Genomic DNA, 19,628 nt, shown 5'->3' on the forward strand with positions numbered 1-19,628 from the left:
GAAGTCAACTGGTCAATTCTTGGTCAAAGTCAAAGTCCTCAGTCAAAGTCAACCCTCCTGACTGACTCTACTCGCCGAGTCAACCCATTAACTCGTCGAGTCTCCATACTCTGAAACTCCCATAACACGACTCAACTCGCCGAGTCGCCACAAGACTCGCCAAGTTCCGAAACTCTGAGTCTACCTGTACTCAACTCACTGAGTCATCCCTTGACTCACCGATTCACAGCTTAACCAGAAAAGGTTAGGACCTCACGACCAGACTCGTCGAGTCCAAGGCTATCTTCAACCAACTCATCGAGTTGTTCTTCCAACCCGTCGAGTTGCTTCCCATCTTCATGCAACTCGCCAAGTACACCCATGTGACTCGCCGAGTACCTCTAGCTCTTAACCCATACAGAGGCTTTCCAAGCCATGCAGGGTCTCAAATCCATAAATCTACTCTTATACAAGCCATCCATCACGTAAAGTGGCAAACTTTACGTGAATCCAAGGAGATCTAAGCATAATACACTCTTGGCTAAGGTTTGGGACTAAAAGGCTTCATCAACAACTCTTGAACACGGACTTTACGCTCTTTTGGATCATCACTACCCTAGATCTGAGGTAGCAACCTCAGATCTAACCTCCAAACTCAAGATAGCACTAGATAAATTCCCAAAAATCCCACAAATAATAGATCTAGATGGATAACAGCTCAAGCAACGAATCCTTACATCTAAAGAAGACTCCAACAGAAGAATAAGCCAAAACCTTGCAAAGCCCCTTGCTCCAAGCCTCTTAATCTTCAAATATTTCTTCAACAAACACTCCTTCAAGATCCAAATGCTCTCTAATTCTCTCACACATGAAAATTAGGGTTTTTGGACTTCAAGGGAGAGCAAAGAGGTTGGGGAGAGGGTATTATGTTCTTTATATAGGGCTCAACCGCCGGGATTAGGGTTTTCTCCACACAACACCAACTCGCTAAGTCCACCCATGTGACTCGCCGAGTTGATCACTTAACACGCGACTCGAACGCGACTCGACTCGCCGAATCGACCTTCTTATTTACACCTTTAGCCCTTCAACTTTCTTCTGAATTTCCGGGATGTTACAATTCTCCCCCACTTAAATTAGGCTTTGTCCTCGAAGCCTGCGAGAACACAACTCCAGAAACTACTCTCGCAATGCACCACCTGGCATTAACCAAACCAGGTTCCTTATAACACTACCACCGAAACCCGAAACCCAACTCTTCCCCTGCGGTGTCCTGACCACCGCCTCAAGCTGGCCATTGGCTTCATCCTCTGATAACCACACTTATCAAACGATTACCACTCCATGGTACTTCACTCGTTCCAGATCACAACAATCACTTGACTCTTACGAGCTAGATATAACTTTGAACCACCGGGATCCCGACCCGGTACCACACTGCTATCATTTTCCTCGTCAGACATATCCTTCACCGAATTCACTGCTGAGACTTAAACTGCTCCCTTTTTGAGTCCAACTCTATCCCTTCCATGCTGACAGGATGACACATCCTTCAGCTTCAGGGCAACTCCCATGAGTTCTTCTCCGCAATCACATACACATGCTGATCTGGCTCTAGCATCCTCGGGTTGGAAAACCCGACACACTGATGACACCTCCAAACATCCCCCAAGATAAATTACCACTACAAGCATAATTTCTTGTTCACACCAAACTGGGAATCCAAGGCTCCATCCTTGCATCCCTTCCGAGCCTCTTTGGCTCTACACCCTCGGAACTCCTTCCGTGACCTCAGCAGACATCCAACCCGGATGTGATTCCATACAACCGGCGCAAACACACTGCTCAATAACCATAATTGGAACACCTCAATCATACCTCCGCGCTACTGCTTTCACTTTCGTGAACTTACACTCCCTCTCGGAGCTACATACCTTTCCCTTTCCTTATCCAAGGAAATCTATTTGGTCGCCTTGTCACTGCAACAAGTGCCACTGTGCTCGCCCAACGATACACCATTCCCTTATAGCATAACTGTTATCCCATGCACCACACATGCTTTGAATTTGCTCGCAAGGACTCTCGATTCCATGCACTACCTTCCACTAATCATGATCAATACCCGGGGCCAGACCTTCTGATGCTAGCACATCGCAACATAGTCATTCCATCTCCTCATACAGATCTATCAACACATGCAGAGTCTTCAGCATGACTGGGTCGCCTTACCAGGACTTCAGCCAATCTAGACCACTCTCAAAACCTTCAGCATGTCTGGACCGCCCTCCAGGGCCTTCAGCCTGTCTGGACCGTCCTCCGAGCCTTCGGCCTGACTGGTACGCCCACTGGCCTTCAGTCTATCCGGACCGCTCAACTAGCATTCATCATCCCGAATTATCCCTCCTGGAAAACCCTCCCAGGCATATTGTTCTAGCCCTCTAGGGGTTCCGAACTCTAATTCCATCCTACATACTCAATCCCGACCTGATCCTAGGCCTTCCATAATCAATCGCCCTTTTTACGAAACCCTTGGTCTGTATCCCGCCCCGTCTGTCTGCCCCTTACTCATACCAGCCTACGCTTGGCTGTCAGAACCGCTGTTGAATCCCAAACAACTAATCAACCTCTCATGCTTGTCGATCTTCTAGAGAATTTTCCAATTCTCCCCACTTAGAGCACTGACTATCAACCACCGGTCACCATTCACATTCCCTTACACGCGAACTGATTCCCACTATCAACCACGATCACCATTCACATTCCCTACACCACACATTCCCTTACACGCGAACTGATTCCCACTAGAACGAGCAACCTTCACAAAATCACATATCAACACTGATCATCTCGGACTTGAAACAAGCCCGACTTCAACTAACCACTCCTCACACTGCAGATGCTACCCGACATTCAGACCAAAAGCCTGATTTCCCACTAATAATCCCCATGGATGATAACCAACGAAACTCCCAATACCAAAACCCTTAACCATACCACAACCCTCAAGGAACAAACGAATAGAATACCCAAATATAACACAACGAGACTAGCAGATATACAATACTCCATAATAATCACAAGATAACCAAATATCAAGAAGGAAACATACCTGCAACTGCATCCGGCACCGCCCTGACCTCCTCTATTGTAAGCTGAAAAGCACAACCCTGAGCCCTCGGGGGCTTCGCTCCACCTTGACCTCCACCCGTAATCCTCAAAGTGGCCGGTGTTGGAGCCTGCACCGGTCCTGCAGCAAGCTGTGGACAGTTGACCCTCAAGTGTCCAACCTGATGGCAATGATAGCAAATCCTCAAATCCTGAACCGGGGTTGTCTGCCGACAATCCCTCGTATAATGCCCCTCCCTTCCGCACTTGCGGCATGCACCACCAGACCTACAAACTCCAGTGTGACCCTTCCCGCACTTCCCACAAGTGCGGCTGCTCTAATCTCCCAACCTTGAATCAACGGTCTTGGATCGTTTCGGCGCCGGATGCGACTGTGTCGGGGCCTGCCTCTGCTCTCTCAACTGTAACTCAATCTCCAACTCACGCCGCCGAGCGGCCTCCTGCAACTCCAGCAAGGTCTCGCACCTCTGTGTAGACACAAACTGCCTGATATCCCTCTTGAGCATACTCAGATATCGGGACATCTGAGCCTGATCCGAAGCAAACTTCGGGCAAAACATCACCCTCTCTGTGAACATCCTGGTGATCTCCGTCACCGACTCTGAATCCTGCTTCAGCTCCAGGAACTCTTGAGCCAATCTCTCCCTCTCAACTCGCGGAACATAGCAAGTACTAAACATCTCCTGAATTGATCCCAAGAAACCGCAGCTCGCTGCGCATCAGAATACGATCCCGTGGTCAACCTCCACCAATTCTTCGACCCAAGCCTCAAAAGGTTCAGAGCACACCTCACCCTTTGATTAGCGGGACATGAATACGTGAAGAAACACCCCTCCACGTCTGACAACCATCTCATAGCAACAATCGGGTTCTGAACTCCATCGAAGGTAAGGGGCTTCGTATTATCGAAGTCCCGATACTGAAAACCTCTACCGGCTCCTCCCCCTGCCGCTGCTACAGCCGATGTAGCCGCCGCGGAAGCCATCTCTGTAAGAGTTGCATAGCGCTCATCAAAATACTCGACCATGGCGGTCTTGATCGACCCAAACAGTTCCGGTAACTCGGCCAGGAACATGGCAGCAACCTCGACATGCAGGATCTCACGAATTCTGGCATCCAACTCGTCTGTGCTTATCTGACCAATAACCTCGGGTGATGCTGACCCACCCTGACCGCCTCCCCCTGCTCCCGATCCTGACCCAGATCCACTCCCAGCATGCCTCGTAGCCACCATACTAAAATTATCGCAAAACATCAGACGCTTCTCACTAACCCGAGAACCGACTCTCGACCCAACCCTAGGGGTTGTGACTCTCTTGATACGCGTATGGGTCCTGTGCTTTCAGTAGTTCGGGCCCATACTACCTTCCACACCTACCCATATTTATATCAAGTATCACCACAACACCCTAGTGAAGAACATGCATAACAAGCACTCAACCCTCACTCCTAGAAGAACACTGGAAATCTCATACAGAAAGAAACCCTAGGCTAGCAGGCATCATAAATCAAGAAACTCTATCATGCAATTCCTGAAGATCCCTAGTCTAGTACTAGCATGCTGTTCTATCATATCACATAAACAAAATAATTTGTATGGTATTTTGGGGTTACTTACTGGCTCCGGCTGATTGTACCTCCTCGTCCTCTTTTACTCATTTTGAAAACCATTTTAAATTCTCTTTTGAAAACTCTCCTTGATTTGAGACTGGATTCACACGAATGTTCCTCCAATTCACTCAAACCAAGGCTCTGATACCAACTTGTAACACTCTAAAAATTCAATCCAATTTAAACTTTTTAAAAACAACCCAATTTCATCAAGTTATTACAAAAAGGTTTTCAATACATTTATTATCAGAGTATTCCCAGAACCATATCGTGAAACATAGACATGAGGAACGGTACGATCACGCCTTCGCCTTGCCACGGTCTCCTGAAGTACCTAAAAAACATTAAACCACAACTGTAAGCCTGAAAGCTTAGTGAGATACCCCCAAAATACCAACGCTATACAAACATAACCATATCATATAACCGATACAGAACAGCCATGCACTTTGGGTCTACTGTGTGACTGGTCTGCCGCACCGGCCTACAGTCCACCTGGTCCATCCTCCGAGTCTAGCCATATACATCGAGTCTACAGTGTGATTGGTCCGCCTGCACCGGGCCTTCAATCTACCTGGTCCACTCTCTGAGTCTACAGTATGACTGGTCCGCCCGCACCGGGCCTTCAGTCGGCTTGGTCCACTCTCCGAGCCTCGGCACGTCTGGTCCGCCCTCGTGGGGCCTACAACCTATCCGGACCGCTCGTTGGGCCTTCGGGATAATCGGTCTGCCCTGGGTATGTTGGCCTACAACACAAAGCAGGACCCGCCTCAACCCAACCCCAATCCAACAACCATGTGCACATAAACATATAATCATATCCACATCCAATCAAACCGATCTAGCAGATCACATAACATAACCTCATCCTAACAAGGATACCGACCTAACCGGTCACTAGCATAGCATCGTCCTATATACCAGGATACCGACCTTAACTAGATCTCTAACATATACCATCCTAACTACCAGGATGTAAACATAGCAAAGCAACAACATAACAACAATACCCAGATTACAATCCGATAAAGGGCCAACCTTGGTGTCGTAGACCTTGTTGATATAGTGAGGATAACTCACCTCGCAACTGCCGACTGAAAGGATAAGATCACGCTGCTCCAACCTCCGACATGAACTCCACCACTGATCAATACCAAAAGACTGAACTCAATAAATACCCATAATTACCACAATACCCCTGGAAGTCAACTGGTCAATTCTTGGTCAAAGTCAAAGTCCTCAGTCAAAGTCAACCCTCCTGACTGACTCTACTCGCCGAGTCAACCCATTAACTCGTCGAGTCTCCATACTCTGAAACTCCCATAACACGACTCAACTCGCCGAGTCGCCACAAGACTCGCCAAGTTCCGAAACTCTGAGTCTACCCGTACTCAACTCACCGAGTCATCCCTTGACTCATCGATTCACAGCTTAACCAGAAAAGGTTAGGACCTCACGACCAGACTCGTCGAGTCCAAGGCTATCTTCAACCAACTCGTCGAGTTGTTCTTCCAACCCGTCGAGTTGCTTCCCATCTTCATGCAACTCGCCAAGTACACCCATGTGACTCGCCGAGTACCTCTAGCTCTTAACCCATACAGAGGCTTTCCAAGCCATGCAGGGTCTCAAATCCATAAATCTACTCTTATACAAGCCATCCATCACGTAAAGTGGCAAACTTTACGTGAATCCAAGGAGATCTAAGCATAATACACTCTTGGCTAAGGTTTGGGACTAAAAGGCTTCATCAACAGCTCTTGAACACGGACTTTACGCTCTTTTGGATCATCACTACCCTAGATCTGAGGTAGCAACCTCAGATCTAACCTCCAAACTCAAGATAGCACTAGATAAATTCCCAAAAATCCCACAAATAATAGATCTAGATGGATAACAGCTCAAGCAACGAATCCTTACATCTAAAGAAGACTCCAACAGAAGAATAAGCCAAAACCTTGCAAAGCCCCTTGCTCCATGCCTCTTAATCTTCAAAGATTTCTTCAACAAACACTCCTTCAAGATCCAAATGCTCTCTAATTCTCTCACACACGAAAATTAGGGTTTCTGGACTTCAAGGGAGAGCAAAGAGGCTGGGGAGAGGGTATTATGTTCTTTATATAGGGCTCAACCCCTGGGATTAGGGTTTTCTCCACACAGCACCAACTCGCCGAGTTGGTCACTTAACACACGACCCGAACGCGACTCGACTCGCCGAGTCTATCCATCGACTAGCCGAGTCGACCTTCTTATTTACACCTTTATCCCTTCAACTTTCTTATGAATTTCCGGGATGTTACACCAAACCAATTAAGTGCAATGATTTGAAGCATGTTCATCACCCCCACCAATGAGTTGCAAGCAATGATTTTGCTTCCAAAGATTCGTCAAACTTATTAGGAGTCGTTTTTGTTAACATTAATATGAGTATCATAAGCATATTGAGAAGGTGCATAAGAGAAGAAACATTCGAGGAAGCAGGCCACATATTTTTGTTCATGGAAAAGAGAACAACCATGATAACTATATATGAAAGGCCAGGGTGTACATGTACTCCATTTATACATTCCCAAAGTGGTGGTCATTTGGAAGTCCATAGTAAACACCACAGTTTAACGGAGACCTAGACCTTGGTTGGCGGTAAATTTCTAACCCTTCCTTTATGTTAGGTTTCTATTGGTTCAGGCTTTCTGGTCCAAAGTGGAATGTTAGCCTTTCTACTTGGATGGGGAGGGGAATGGGGCTGTGAGACCGCTTAATTATAATAAAAAGGTAAAAGCTATAATAAATAAATTAATTATCTACCTCTTCTAATAAATAAATGAAACTTAAAAATGACACGTGTCAGTTTTTTTAGAATGTCTCTTTAACATGTGAAATTTTTCTTTGATTTTTATTATTTCCTTTTTTTTGGTAACAAATCAAATTCAATTCAAATTTAAAAAATACAAAATCTTATCCTAATAACATTATTATGTTTATTTTGCTTAACAAATTAATTCATAATTACTTGCAATTGACAATATCTTTGTTTTTTTTTTTTACATTTATTATTTTTTTTATTTATATAGAAATTTTAAATATACCGACTGTGGTTTCCACGGGTTATAACCTAGTATCTAATAAGATTAAAATAGTTTTTAATTTACAAGAACAATAAAAGAGAACTAGCATCAACAAAACAAGAACGAACAAATGATCTCCAACCTAACTGGTAGTGACAGTGGGGTGGTGAGGTAAGATGTTTGATCCTTGGGGACTCCATAAATCCTCTCTATAGCCCCTTGTGGAGGTATTTTCCCTTGGAAATCCCGTTGAGGGCTGGGTTTGTCCGTTTTGCGGAGCTCAAACTCGGGATGCACGTTTAAAAGTACGTGTAGGCTTTCGTTGAATCATTTGTCGTTAAAAAAAAAGCAAAACAAAACAAAACAAGACCGAAGACAACAAATGAGAGTCACAGTGCTGATTTCAAGACGGGCATCTCATGTATTAAGCTTATTGCGGTTTGACATCAGAAATAAAAAGATTTTAGTGTTTGGATAGATGAAAATCATAAGCACTTATTAGCTTAAATAAGGAGTTTTCAATAAGTTGGTTCATCCTTACTTATTTGAAACTCCTTATGTGAATAAAATATCTAATTACTTTTTTACCTTCATGACATAATACTCCCGAATGTCTTTCTAATTTTTCTTCACATTTTTTTTATTGAACGTTGATATAAAAAACTCGCAAGGTCATGTTTTGTTTTTAATCTTTGTTTTAAACTTATGCAACTCCATCATCATATTATTTTAGGAAAATCTTATGAAAAAGTCATGATATTTCAATTCAGTTTATAAAAAAATCTCGAACTAATTTTTGTTTAAAGAAAAACACAGAATACCGACTAAAACTTCAAAAACCCCTTTTCGGCAGGTTTCATAGATTTAGCCGGTATTCTGTCCTTTTTCGTTAGTTTGGTCAAAATTTAGTACTTTTCTGACAATTACCCGATAACCAAAATATTGAGATTTTTCCGAAAATTACTATGAAATCAATGGATATTACTATTAACAAATCTTTTATAAACATAATAAATATATTTATTATAAACAAAGGAAATACATTTGCTGCTAATTTCTAGGAATATACTGGTGGACTAAATACTTATTTATTGCTTGTTGACCACTTAAACTTCTTTACGCTCCTTCTATGCATCGTTGTGGATATGATGGTGAATGTAACGTCTTTAAAAATCACAACAAATTTAAAATTTTCAAAACAACATATTTACTAAAAAGATATGTTTACATAATCATTGTTTTCAAAGCATTATTCAAAAACATAGTCTCCCAAGATCAACAACATAAAACTCAGAATGTGTATGGTTATACCTTCGGCTTGCCACGGTCCTCTGAAGTACCTGAAACAAAACTAAAATTGTAAACCAACGTTTAGTGAGTTTCCCCCAAAGTATCACAACATAAACATAAACAACTTCAAGATAAAACAATTTGTTGGTTTGAGGCTTTGAGTTAGGATGGAGTGGACATATTTGATTAAGAGAAATTTGAAAATTTCAACTAAAGCGAATTTAATTTATTCAAATAAGGGTGCTGAGTTTTCTCAATACAACTCACATTAAAACAATTTACATGTCGATAAGATTGATCCTTTTATTTTAATTTTACACAACATATAACATAAACAACTTGAGCCTATGTTTCCTGATTTGAATTTCAAAATATAAATACAGTAGAAAAAAATTACATCTAATTAAATAAGTTACAATCTCAAATGATTGTTCAAATTAAAAAGCTATGAATATAAAAACAAATCAATTATTCAAATGACATTGTATATGTATATCTTCTTAAGATAAATAAAAATTGAAATCATTACATATAAATATTATATTAAAGAGCCGATGAGTTGAAATAAGGTTGATTATTTATTTAAAAAGGTTAAATGATAATTAAACAAGTTAAAATTTTTAACCCTGCTAATTTTGGACCGGATTGGATTGAGTGGAATAAATTTTATATAAGAAAAGAAATTTAAAAAAAAATAATTTATTTTATACTAAAATATAAAAAAGAATTTAATCATTATATACTTATAAAGCTAGCATTTTTTTTAATCTCATGCATTTGAAACTCCCATTTATTTTTCCTTTAACCACATTCATTTGAAACTCCCATGACTTTTCAATTTCTTTCTAATAATGATTATAAGTTGGTTAATAAGCTTAAATAAATATAAAACTTTAAGTGTAATCATATATAAACTAAATTTCAATATTAAAATAATATATTTTTTTCTACTTATAAAGTTATGTTTTTAACATTTAACATATTATACTTAATTTATTAGGTCTAATATGTTGTTGTACTTATTATAAAGTTATGTTTTTAACATTTAACATATTATACTTAATTTATTAGGTCTAATATGTTGTTGTATGTAAACTATTATCATTTTAAAGCTATAACTTTTGAACAATTTGTATAAAATACTTAAATTGTTATTTTAAATACAACCTAACAAGATCAACTTAAATATAAATTTTAGTTCAACTTAAACAACCTAAAGAATATTTTGTAAATAGTTAAAAATGATAAATTGTAGTGTCTTTCTAATACTGATTATAAGTTGGTTAATAAGGTTAAATAAGTATCAAACCTAAAGTGTAATCATAAATAAATTAAATTTCAATATTAAAATAATATTTTTACTTCTACTTAGAAAGTTTTGTCTTTAACTTTTAACATATTATACTTAATTTATTAGTTTTAATATGTTGTTGTATGTAACTCATTCTCAATTTAAAGCTACAACTTTTGAACAGTTTGGACAAAATACTTAAATTGTTAATTTAAATATAACATTACAAAGTCAACTTCAATATAAATTTCAGTTCCACTTAAAAACTCAAAGAATTTTTTGTGAATAGTTTAAAATGAAAAAGTGTAGTGCTAAATGCAAAAACTAAATTGTAGTATCAGTTTAACAAAAATATTTCCTAAAGATATTCTTATAATTATTAAAAGTTTTCAAATAAGTTGCTTAAAATAACTTACAATAACAATAGTTAAAAATAACTTTGTATAAATGATTATACTGTTACCTTTAAAATAAAATAATGTTTTAAATAATTATAATGATCGAAATTAATACTTTAAGCAAATAAATTTAAAAAAAATAATTAACAATAACAACAACTATAAATAACATTAAACTATATATTATATTTAATTTTATTCATGAATAACCCACGGGTAGAAGTCATTCAAAAGATGGAGATTATGCAGTTTTAATAGATGTATATATTATCATATAATTCAAATTAATCAATATATTATATCAACTTAATATATGAATTATTATATCAAATTTAATAACCACATTATTGTTATATTTAAAAAAACATATATTGATAAATATTTCAGCTATATAGATGCCTCTGCGGCAAGACGCATTCGCCTCTTTGGTTATATCATCTTGACTTGAAATCTACTAAAAGTATCATACATCCTCTTTACGTTGTAAAGAACCACTCGGGGAAACAGAAAAGACGTTGACAACAAACCTAATTTTTACCCCCATAATATCCAACACTTATTACCTGCATCTCCTTCTCAAGATCTCTTCTGTATAATCATTAATCACCATACCTATTCTGTCGGTGTCCCAACTCCGCTTCCCATCTGCGCATCACCACCAAATACCATATCCAGGTGTGTTTTTCATTCAACTCTAGTTGCTTCAGTACATACTTCTTGATTCGATTCGACTTGATTTCGTGCTGTTTATCTTCTTAAATCCAATGATAAGACACCCGATTTACTTTGACTTTAATTCAATTCAACATTTGATCGAAACAGGTAATGTTCACAAGACTTGGATTATTTTGAGTCGTGCGCTCGATTTGAATTTTGCTAAGATCTTAGGAGTTGGTTCTATCTAGTATATATTACGAAATTAGACTACTGATCTGATGCTTTAGGTGCGGAATTTAAGTTCTCATAATGTGCACTATGTGGTTGGCGCTTTGATAGCTCCGACCATATATATGTAATTCGGAAACCAAATTGGAGAGAGTTAAGAATCTGGTTTCCAATAGAACCCTTTGCATCCAAATTTTCAACAAGAAGGTTTTGTTAAAAGCATAAAGATGAATGGTGGTAGCAACGCTGAATTGGCTTCTACTCTTAGCCCTAGGAGATCAAATATAAACGAAAAACGTGTTTCTTTTGATATCGAAGATGATTTTGATGGAGGATTGAAGAACTCAAATACTGATTATGTTGATAAACATAAACCTAGCTTTTCAAGCTCCAAGAACCCCATTGTCATTGCTGATATACTCAAGACATTATTCCTCATACTTGTGTGGTACACCTTCAGTACATTCTTGACATTGTAAGTGTCTTTTGGTATTATTTGATTTTAGTAGCTAGTTTGATATAATGCAGTGTTAGAACTTAGAATGTTCTTTTTAGGTATAATAAAACACTATTGGGAGATGATATGGGGAGATTTCCTGCTCCTTTATTGATGAACACAATTCATTTTGCAATGCAAGCTGTTTTCTCAAGGGCAATCACATACTTTTGGTCACAAAGATTCGAACCAACTGTAACTATGTCATGGAAGGACTATTTTATGAGAGGTAAAGCTTTTTGTGCCATTTTTCTTGTTTCTTATTTTTTAAAGAAATTAAAGCTTGTGATATGTTTCAACATTAATGCTACAGATCCAATTTCCATTTCACAGTTGTACCAACAGCTCTTGGAACAGCACTTGATATCAATTTGAGCAATGCATCACTTGTTTTCATCTCTGTTACATTTGCTACCATGGTTAGTGATCTTTCTGTTTTGACTACATTTTGGAATGTCTGGGTTGCTTTAGTTAATTATAAGTTCCTTTTTTGTTTTGCAGTGTAAATCTGCTGCTCCTATATTTCTCCTGATATTTGCTTTTGCATTCAGGTAATATTATTTATAACTGTTGATAAGTTTACTATTTGTTGTTAATTCTAGCCAATGTGATGGATTTTGGGTTTTCTGCAGAGTTATAAAGCTTAAACCTTTTTTAAGTTGATATGATTGTTTAGTATAATCTATGATGTTTTCTACTTTTCTAAAGGACCTTTGCATGTGCTTTATTTTGCAAATCTTGATTACTCTAACCTGATATTTGACAATATATATCAATTTGTTTTGTAGGCTGGAGTCTCCAAGCTTTAAACTTTTAGGCATCATGTTGGTGATATCATCTGGAATTTTATTAACAGGTATGATGTTTTTTCAGGCATATAACTTTGGACTTTAGAAAATAATTCCGTTTATTTATTTTAATATAATCAAAGTTTGATAGGTAACGGTAATTTACATACTATTTATATGCTAGTTTTTGGTCCTGATATATATCATCATGATTATAGTTGCAAGAGAGACCGAATTTGATTTATGGGGTTTCATTTTTGTGATGCTTGCTGCTGTTATGTCTGGTTTTCGTTGGAGCATGACTCAAATCCTTCTTCAGGTACAACTCATTATTTCCTTTTTTTTTTACTTATAACAATTATACAAAATGATTTTTTTTTTTTTTTTTTTTAACTTAATCTTGTTTCTCTCCTTGCTGGATTACTTTGATTCCTATCAAACCTAAAGAAAGAGGCCTATGGTAAGGAAAGCACTTACTCATCTTTATGTTTTTAATTTGAATTCAGGCATGCAAATTGAAATTATCTTATTAGATTTATTTCATTGTTTTTTGAACAGGTTTGAAGAATCCGTTGACCTTAATGAGCTATGTAACTCCTGTAATGGCCCTATTAACAGCTTTGCTATCTCTTATTTTGGATCCTTGGGATGAATTTAGAAGTAGCAGCTATTTTGACACCTCAGGGCATATCATCAGGAGTTGCTTCCTCATGCTTTTTGGGGGGATGCTTGCCTTTTTTATGGTAATATATTAATTTCCTTTATTCTTAAAGAAAAAAAAATCCGGAACATCTGATGTCTAACTATTTATTAATTGTGCAGGTATTAACAGAGTACATCCTTGTTTCAGTAACAAGTGCAGTAACAGTGACAATAGCTGGGGTTGTAAAGGAAGCTGTCACTATACTGGTATGCTGCAAATTGCAATGCAATCTTTATTTATGTTGTTATTTACAAAAACAGTCCCTGTGGTATTGTAGAATAACAAAAAGACAAAATGAGGGTAAATTGGTTATTTTACAAGGGGAGTTAACACCCACCTCATTTGTAACGGTGCGAGTCAGTGGGACCAAAGTTGCATGTAACAAAATCGGAAGTTGGACCAAACTTGTAATTTCCACAATACCACAGGGACCATTTTTGTAATTTAATCTTTTGCTAATAAATTTTTTTGTTTGTTTTCAGGTGGCAGTGTTTTACTTTCATGATGAATTTACATGGCTGAAAGGAGCTGGTCTGGTGACCATAATGTTTGGTGTGAGTCTATTCAATTGGTACAAGTACGTGATCTCAAAAAATCTAAATTCTTCTATAATATGTAAACCCTTTAATGAGTATTTATGTATTTAATTTATTTTTTCATATATATGATAATGATATTATCAGGTATCAGAAGTTACACAAAGATAAATCGGATATAGGTGAGTCGCCCGGGTCTGAAACTGCAGTCCCTGCAAAATACGTTATCCTTGAGGAGATTAATGATGAGGAGGAAATGATCCCGTGATCGCTGGTCCATCATAAGGAAGAGGTTGATGTGTGGAATCAGAAAAAGTAGGTCTAGATAAGTAATTAACGTTGAGTAAGTGAGTGTACAAAGTTCCACTATGATTCCTGATAATCTTGATGAAGATTAAGGAAAGGGGGAAGTGAAGTTATCTGATGAATTGTAACTTGTTAGTGTACACTAATATACAATCACCCTTGTATGTTGTATTCAGGGAGAAACAAAACCATACATATTGTCATCATTTTTACATGTTTTGGCCTACCAATTTTGAAATTCAATAGAGTTTTGTGGTTTGTAAAACACCAGCATTACACGTGACAAGTGTATCTTTTTGGGTAAACTACAGAATATTAATGTGAATTTTGGACGAGTTAGTAATTGAAAATTGTCAAGTTTTAACTCTCACATATTTTGGGCGTATCATTTTACGACTAGTCGTGCATTGTCTTTATATATCAACCTTCCCATCATTTAACTTGGTCTCGAATACCCATTTAGCCCTACTTTTTTGCTTTTTCTGGTGGATTTACAAGCACCCAAATTTTATGTTTTTAATATCTTGTAGTGGGCTTTATATATTTCTTCTTCATCAGTTTCCTAAAATCATCATGGATACCAAACAATTGGTTGCTTACCTAGAGCCCATGCACCTTGAAGTAATCGGTATTGGGTTTAATTAAACTCCAATGTTTATTATGAGCTTCATTAATTATTACGTGATACATGTCTCACATCCTCATGCCAAAAGATCTATGGGATTCCCTTCTCTACAAGAAAACATCATATTGTATTCTATGTCGGTCTAGCTTGTTTTGATGATAACTTGATACCCTAATCTTATTATTTTACTAACTTTTTTTTTATCTAGTGTGTAGAATTTAGTCAAACTTATTCTTTCTGAAACTTCTACATATTCCATTTCTTGCATATTGTTTGTAATTTTTGTAATTATTTGTTGGAAAATTTTATTTTTCTTGAACTACTTTGTATTTTTTTATTATACACGTCAAAGTCTTTAGTTTTATAAAAATGGTTGGAATTGTTAATGTTGATGTAAATGTCAATGTTAAACTTAAAGTCAAAGCCTTCCACCTCCCCTTTGATTACTACTACTCTTGCAAAGTCAACCCTTCCTCGACCACTTCAAAAATTAGAATCGTACTCAACTTCTAACGCTTGTTCTTCAACTCCCTTACTTCTCACATTTTGTTCATGCACAAGACCAATTTTGCTATCAGCTCCCAAACATGCTGATAATGGATTTCATTCAAGAAAGAAAAAGCATAGCTTACATAGCCTTCTACAAAGGAAACAAAAAACATGACACCAAATCTTACAAGACAATTTAAAAAAAAAAAAAAAAGCTTATCTGCCTCACAAAGACAATGTTAAAAGAGTGGTTCTTTCGTATTAATGCGCTACAATACAAATATGTTTTATTATTCAACACGTAGGCGGCTTTAAAGCCACCAATATACAACTCAAGAAATTATAACTTGTCCAAATCCTCTTCCACAACAACACAATTATCACTATCCACTACAACCAATCAAAACTCATAACTAAATCAAGTACTTTGGCCCTTTTTTTATTTTAATTTAGAAACCAATGGATGATAATTTTCAAGGATAATACCCAAAAATACTAGTTCTTTTTTTTTTTTTTTAAATCAAAACCTCATAAGGAATTACAAAAATGTCCTTTAAGCAGTCTTTGTAACTTCATGGATAGCTTTCGCCAAGTACTCAACATTGCCAGTTGTAACCCCCGCCATACTGTAATTTTGTACATAATATCTTTACATCATATTTCAACCTCAAAAAAAAAAGTTGAAATTGATAAAATTAAGGGTTTTAGAGCATATTACCTAATTCGCCCATTTCGGGTCATATAAATATGAAATTCATTTGTCAAGCGATCAACTTGTTCAGGAGTCATCCCACTATAGCAGAACATCCCAATCTGTTTGTTGAACAATAATATAAAAATAAACAATATAATTATGCAACTTAATCTGCTACAAAATACAAATGTAATTACCTGATTGGTTATGTGTTCCCATGATAAAGGGGAACCCAATTTTTCAATGTTTTCCCTAAGAGCACTTCTCATCCCAATGATTCGGTCAGCCATACCCTGAAAAATAAAAAATAAAAAGTGATCACCATTTTGGATTTGATTAAACGTGAGGGTAAATGACCAATTTGCCCTTCTACCTTGACTTCCTTGAGCCACAATTGCTTTAGATCTGGATCACCAAGAACAGTTGAAACAACAAGTGCACCATGAAGTGGTGGATTGCTGTACATGGGTCTTGCAAGTTGCTGCAGTTGACTTTTCACAGCTATTGCTTGCTTTTCATCTTCACATACCAAGCTACAAGAAAAAAAAAAAAAAACAGAAACATTACAATTACATTAAAAACATCAACTTATAAACAACAAGTAATAGAGAATCTCACCTGAGGCATCCAACTCTCTGGCCATAAAGACCCATATTTTTAGCATATGATTGAGAGCATCCAATCAAATGCCCATCTTCAAGGAAAATCCTAATGGATTTCACATCTCTTTCTGGATCACCACTTGCAAAACCTTGATATGCCATGTCAAAGAAAGCAAAATGACCTTTCACCTGTAAACATTAAAACATTAAAGACTAATAACTTAAAAGAGAAGAGAGATATATACTATATATTAAATAGGGTACATGTACACAAACCTTAAACTGGTAAGACATTTCTTTCCATTGTTCTACTGTAGGATCAACTCCTGTAGGATTATGAGCACAAGCATGCAGCAAAAAGAATGACCCCTTTGGTGCATTCTGAGAAACATCCAAGAAAACAATGTCAACAACTGTTTCCAAGAAGAAATTTCATATGTCATTCTTGATTACCTTAACATCATCCATCAGTGAGGCGAAATCAAGACCTTTTGATTCTGGATGATAATAATGAAATGTTCTTTGTGGTACATTTGCATCCCTCCAAATGTTATGGTGGCTAACATTCACATCATGAGCAAAAACAAAATAAGATGAATACAAAATCAAGATTCAAACTTTTGACCAAATCTTTATTGTGTACTTACTTGGACCAAGTAGGGACTGGGATATAGATATGAGAATCAGGGGAAAAGCGTTTCTGGAAGTCTGCAAAAATTCTGCATGCACCAGTGCCAGATAAAGCTTGTATAGCTGCAATTCTTTTATCTTTGATCAAGTCAGAATCTTCCCCATAGGCTAACTTTAGGGTTTCCTCAACCATCTTATTGCTTCCTCCCATTGGAAGATATTCCCTGAAGGAAAGTATGATTTGTTACAAGATACTATGCAAATTATTATAAAATTAGAAAAGATAGAGGACATCAGCTGTTTTCTTGATTTAACAAATCATAAAATTCATGTGATTCGAGTCAATGATAACGAAATACGAGTGTAGAAACGGATATCCACTTGGAAATCTAACCCTCGTTTTCAATCACTAAGATAATAAGAACTAACAAGCGTAGTATGAAATTCAAAGATAATAAAGGAATTTTTATCATGTTGAGAAAAGCAAGGAAAAAGGTAAGAATAAAGCCGGAAGGATAAAAATGGTTGGTGGGATTTGTAAATATAACAACCACAGGACCACCATAACATCGATGATAAGTGGATTTGATCATGAGGTTTCATGTAACCCAATGTTAGCGTCGTTTCTATGCAAGATCTAGCGATTTCGATGTTGCCGATAAGTTTTTAGGCGTCAAAAGCTGGAAATTAACAACTGTAGAGGAGAAGTGCACTGTGCACTTTACAACAATATCTGCATGGGGAACAAATCACTATAGCTATTCATTTGTGATTTACCTCGATTGTTTATTGCTTACCTGAATTTCTCAATAAACAATTTGACGAATGAAACAAGAAACTCGAATTAAAAAAAGGAGTGTATATCTCGTCACTCACATGTTCATGCTTCCAGCAATCCGTCTCTCTGCTTCTCTGACACAATCGAGGACTACCGGCTTCCCGTTATCATCACGATAAGCTCCCTGGTAATCCGTTGATTAGAAACAATATAATCTAAAGTAATCTCGACCATAAAACCTTGGGGTTTGAATATCGGCAAAAATCTGAATCCTCGTGAAAGTGAAAATGAAAAGAGAAACTTACAACGCCAACATTAACTTTATCAGGACTAGGATCTGCAAGAAACGCTTCAGTCACGCCAAGAATGGGATCTTTGGGCGCAGGCTCAACATTTTTCCACCACGAAGACATGGATCGAGAGCCATGTACCACCGAGCTGGAGGTCAGGATTCGTCTGGTAATTGCTGTCCGGAGCGCCATCGATCGGATATTGAAGGTGTCGCTCTCGGTGTGTGTGGGTTGCGATTGCCGGAGCTGAAGTCCGGGCAGCTTGCTAGGTGCTTGGTTTTGTTGATGGTGAAGTTAATGTTGATGTTGGTGATGAAATAGGTGCCGACATTGGGATGCGTAAATATAGCGTCTGACCTTTTCTTTATTTTTTTTAGTTTATCGTCTCTTTGAATTTTCTTATTTTTCACAGAATATTTTATAACTTTTTTTTTTTTTTTTTTTTTTTTTTTTTTTTTTTTTTTTTGTCTTGCTTCAGGTATTATTCGGACGTGCGTACAATTAAATGTTTACTTTTCTTACAAGCCCATTCGTTTTAAGGGCGTTTGGGATTTGTTTTTTTAAATAGTTTATAGTTTATGTTTATTTATAAAGACGTATATTTGGTATCAAATTGTAATCGAGTGGTAAATTATATTTAGTTTATGTAACTGACAAAAAACGACAATTTATATATTTTTTATATTTTTTTCTTTTTTAATATAGTTTATCTTTTTGTTATTTATAATAATATTTCTGATAGAAAAATAACATGGATAACATCAAAAATAATATCTTTTGCAATTTATGAATATATATATATATATATATATATATATATATATATATATATATATATATATATATATATATAAGATTTAAGAAACCAATTATTATTATTATTATTATTATTATTATTATATTTTTAAAAATATTTATTTAGATTGACTCAAACCTCCTATAATTATATTTCTAAGTATTTTATAACCCATAAAAACCATGAGAACAAAATTAATTACACTTTCATAGTAGAAACTCATAATTATTAATTAATTAATTTAAATAAATTA

General features: G+C 36.8%; 2 protein-coding genes across 2 annotated transcripts; one reads left to right on the forward strand and one right to left on the reverse strand.

Annotated features, from left to right (window-relative positions):
• The first annotated feature begins 11,223 nt into the window (after positions 1 to 11,223).
• LOC145101387 (Nucleotide/sugar transporter family protein) lies at positions 11,224 to 14,736 on the forward strand. Its single transcript, XM_079038576.1, has 12 exons — positions 11,224 to 11,432; positions 11,580 to 12,117; positions 12,198 to 12,367; positions 12,472 to 12,557; positions 12,640 to 12,689; positions 12,927 to 12,994; positions 13,145 to 13,245; positions 13,374 to 13,386; positions 13,485 to 13,669; positions 13,749 to 13,835; positions 14,112 to 14,206; positions 14,313 to 14,736. The coding sequence occupies exons 2-12, from the start codon at positions 11,870 to 11,872 to the stop codon at positions 14,431 to 14,433; spliced, it is 1,224 nt and encodes a 407-aa protein (XP_078894702.1). The 5' UTR covers positions 11,224 to 11,432; positions 11,580 to 11,869; the 3' UTR covers positions 14,434 to 14,736.
• Positions 14,737 to 15,822: 1,086 nt separating this feature from the next.
• Positions 15,823 to 18,918, reverse strand: ASP1 (aspartate aminotransferase 1). The gene is made up of 10 exons (XM_079038578.1): positions 18,595 to 18,918; positions 18,388 to 18,473; positions 17,529 to 17,735; positions 17,335 to 17,440; positions 17,158 to 17,262; positions 16,898 to 17,070; positions 16,653 to 16,812; positions 16,477 to 16,572; positions 16,304 to 16,398; positions 15,823 to 16,211 (listed from the first exon to the last, which is right to left on the reverse strand). The coding sequence occupies exons 1-10, from the start codon at positions 18,769 to 18,771 to the stop codon at positions 16,139 to 16,141; spliced, it is 1,278 nt and encodes a 425-aa protein (XP_078894704.1). The 5' UTR covers positions 18,772 to 18,918; the 3' UTR covers positions 15,823 to 16,138.
• Between the last annotated feature and the right edge of the window lie 710 nt (positions 18,919 to 19,628).

The sequence above is a fragment of the Lactuca serriola genome, chromosome 4, assembly GCF_051521515.1.
Source record: "Lactuca serriola cultivar US96UC23 chromosome 4, Lser_US96UC23_V15, whole genome shotgun sequence".
Classification (NCBI taxonomy): Eukaryota; Viridiplantae; Streptophyta; class Magnoliopsida; order Asterales; family Asteraceae; genus Lactuca; species Lactuca serriola.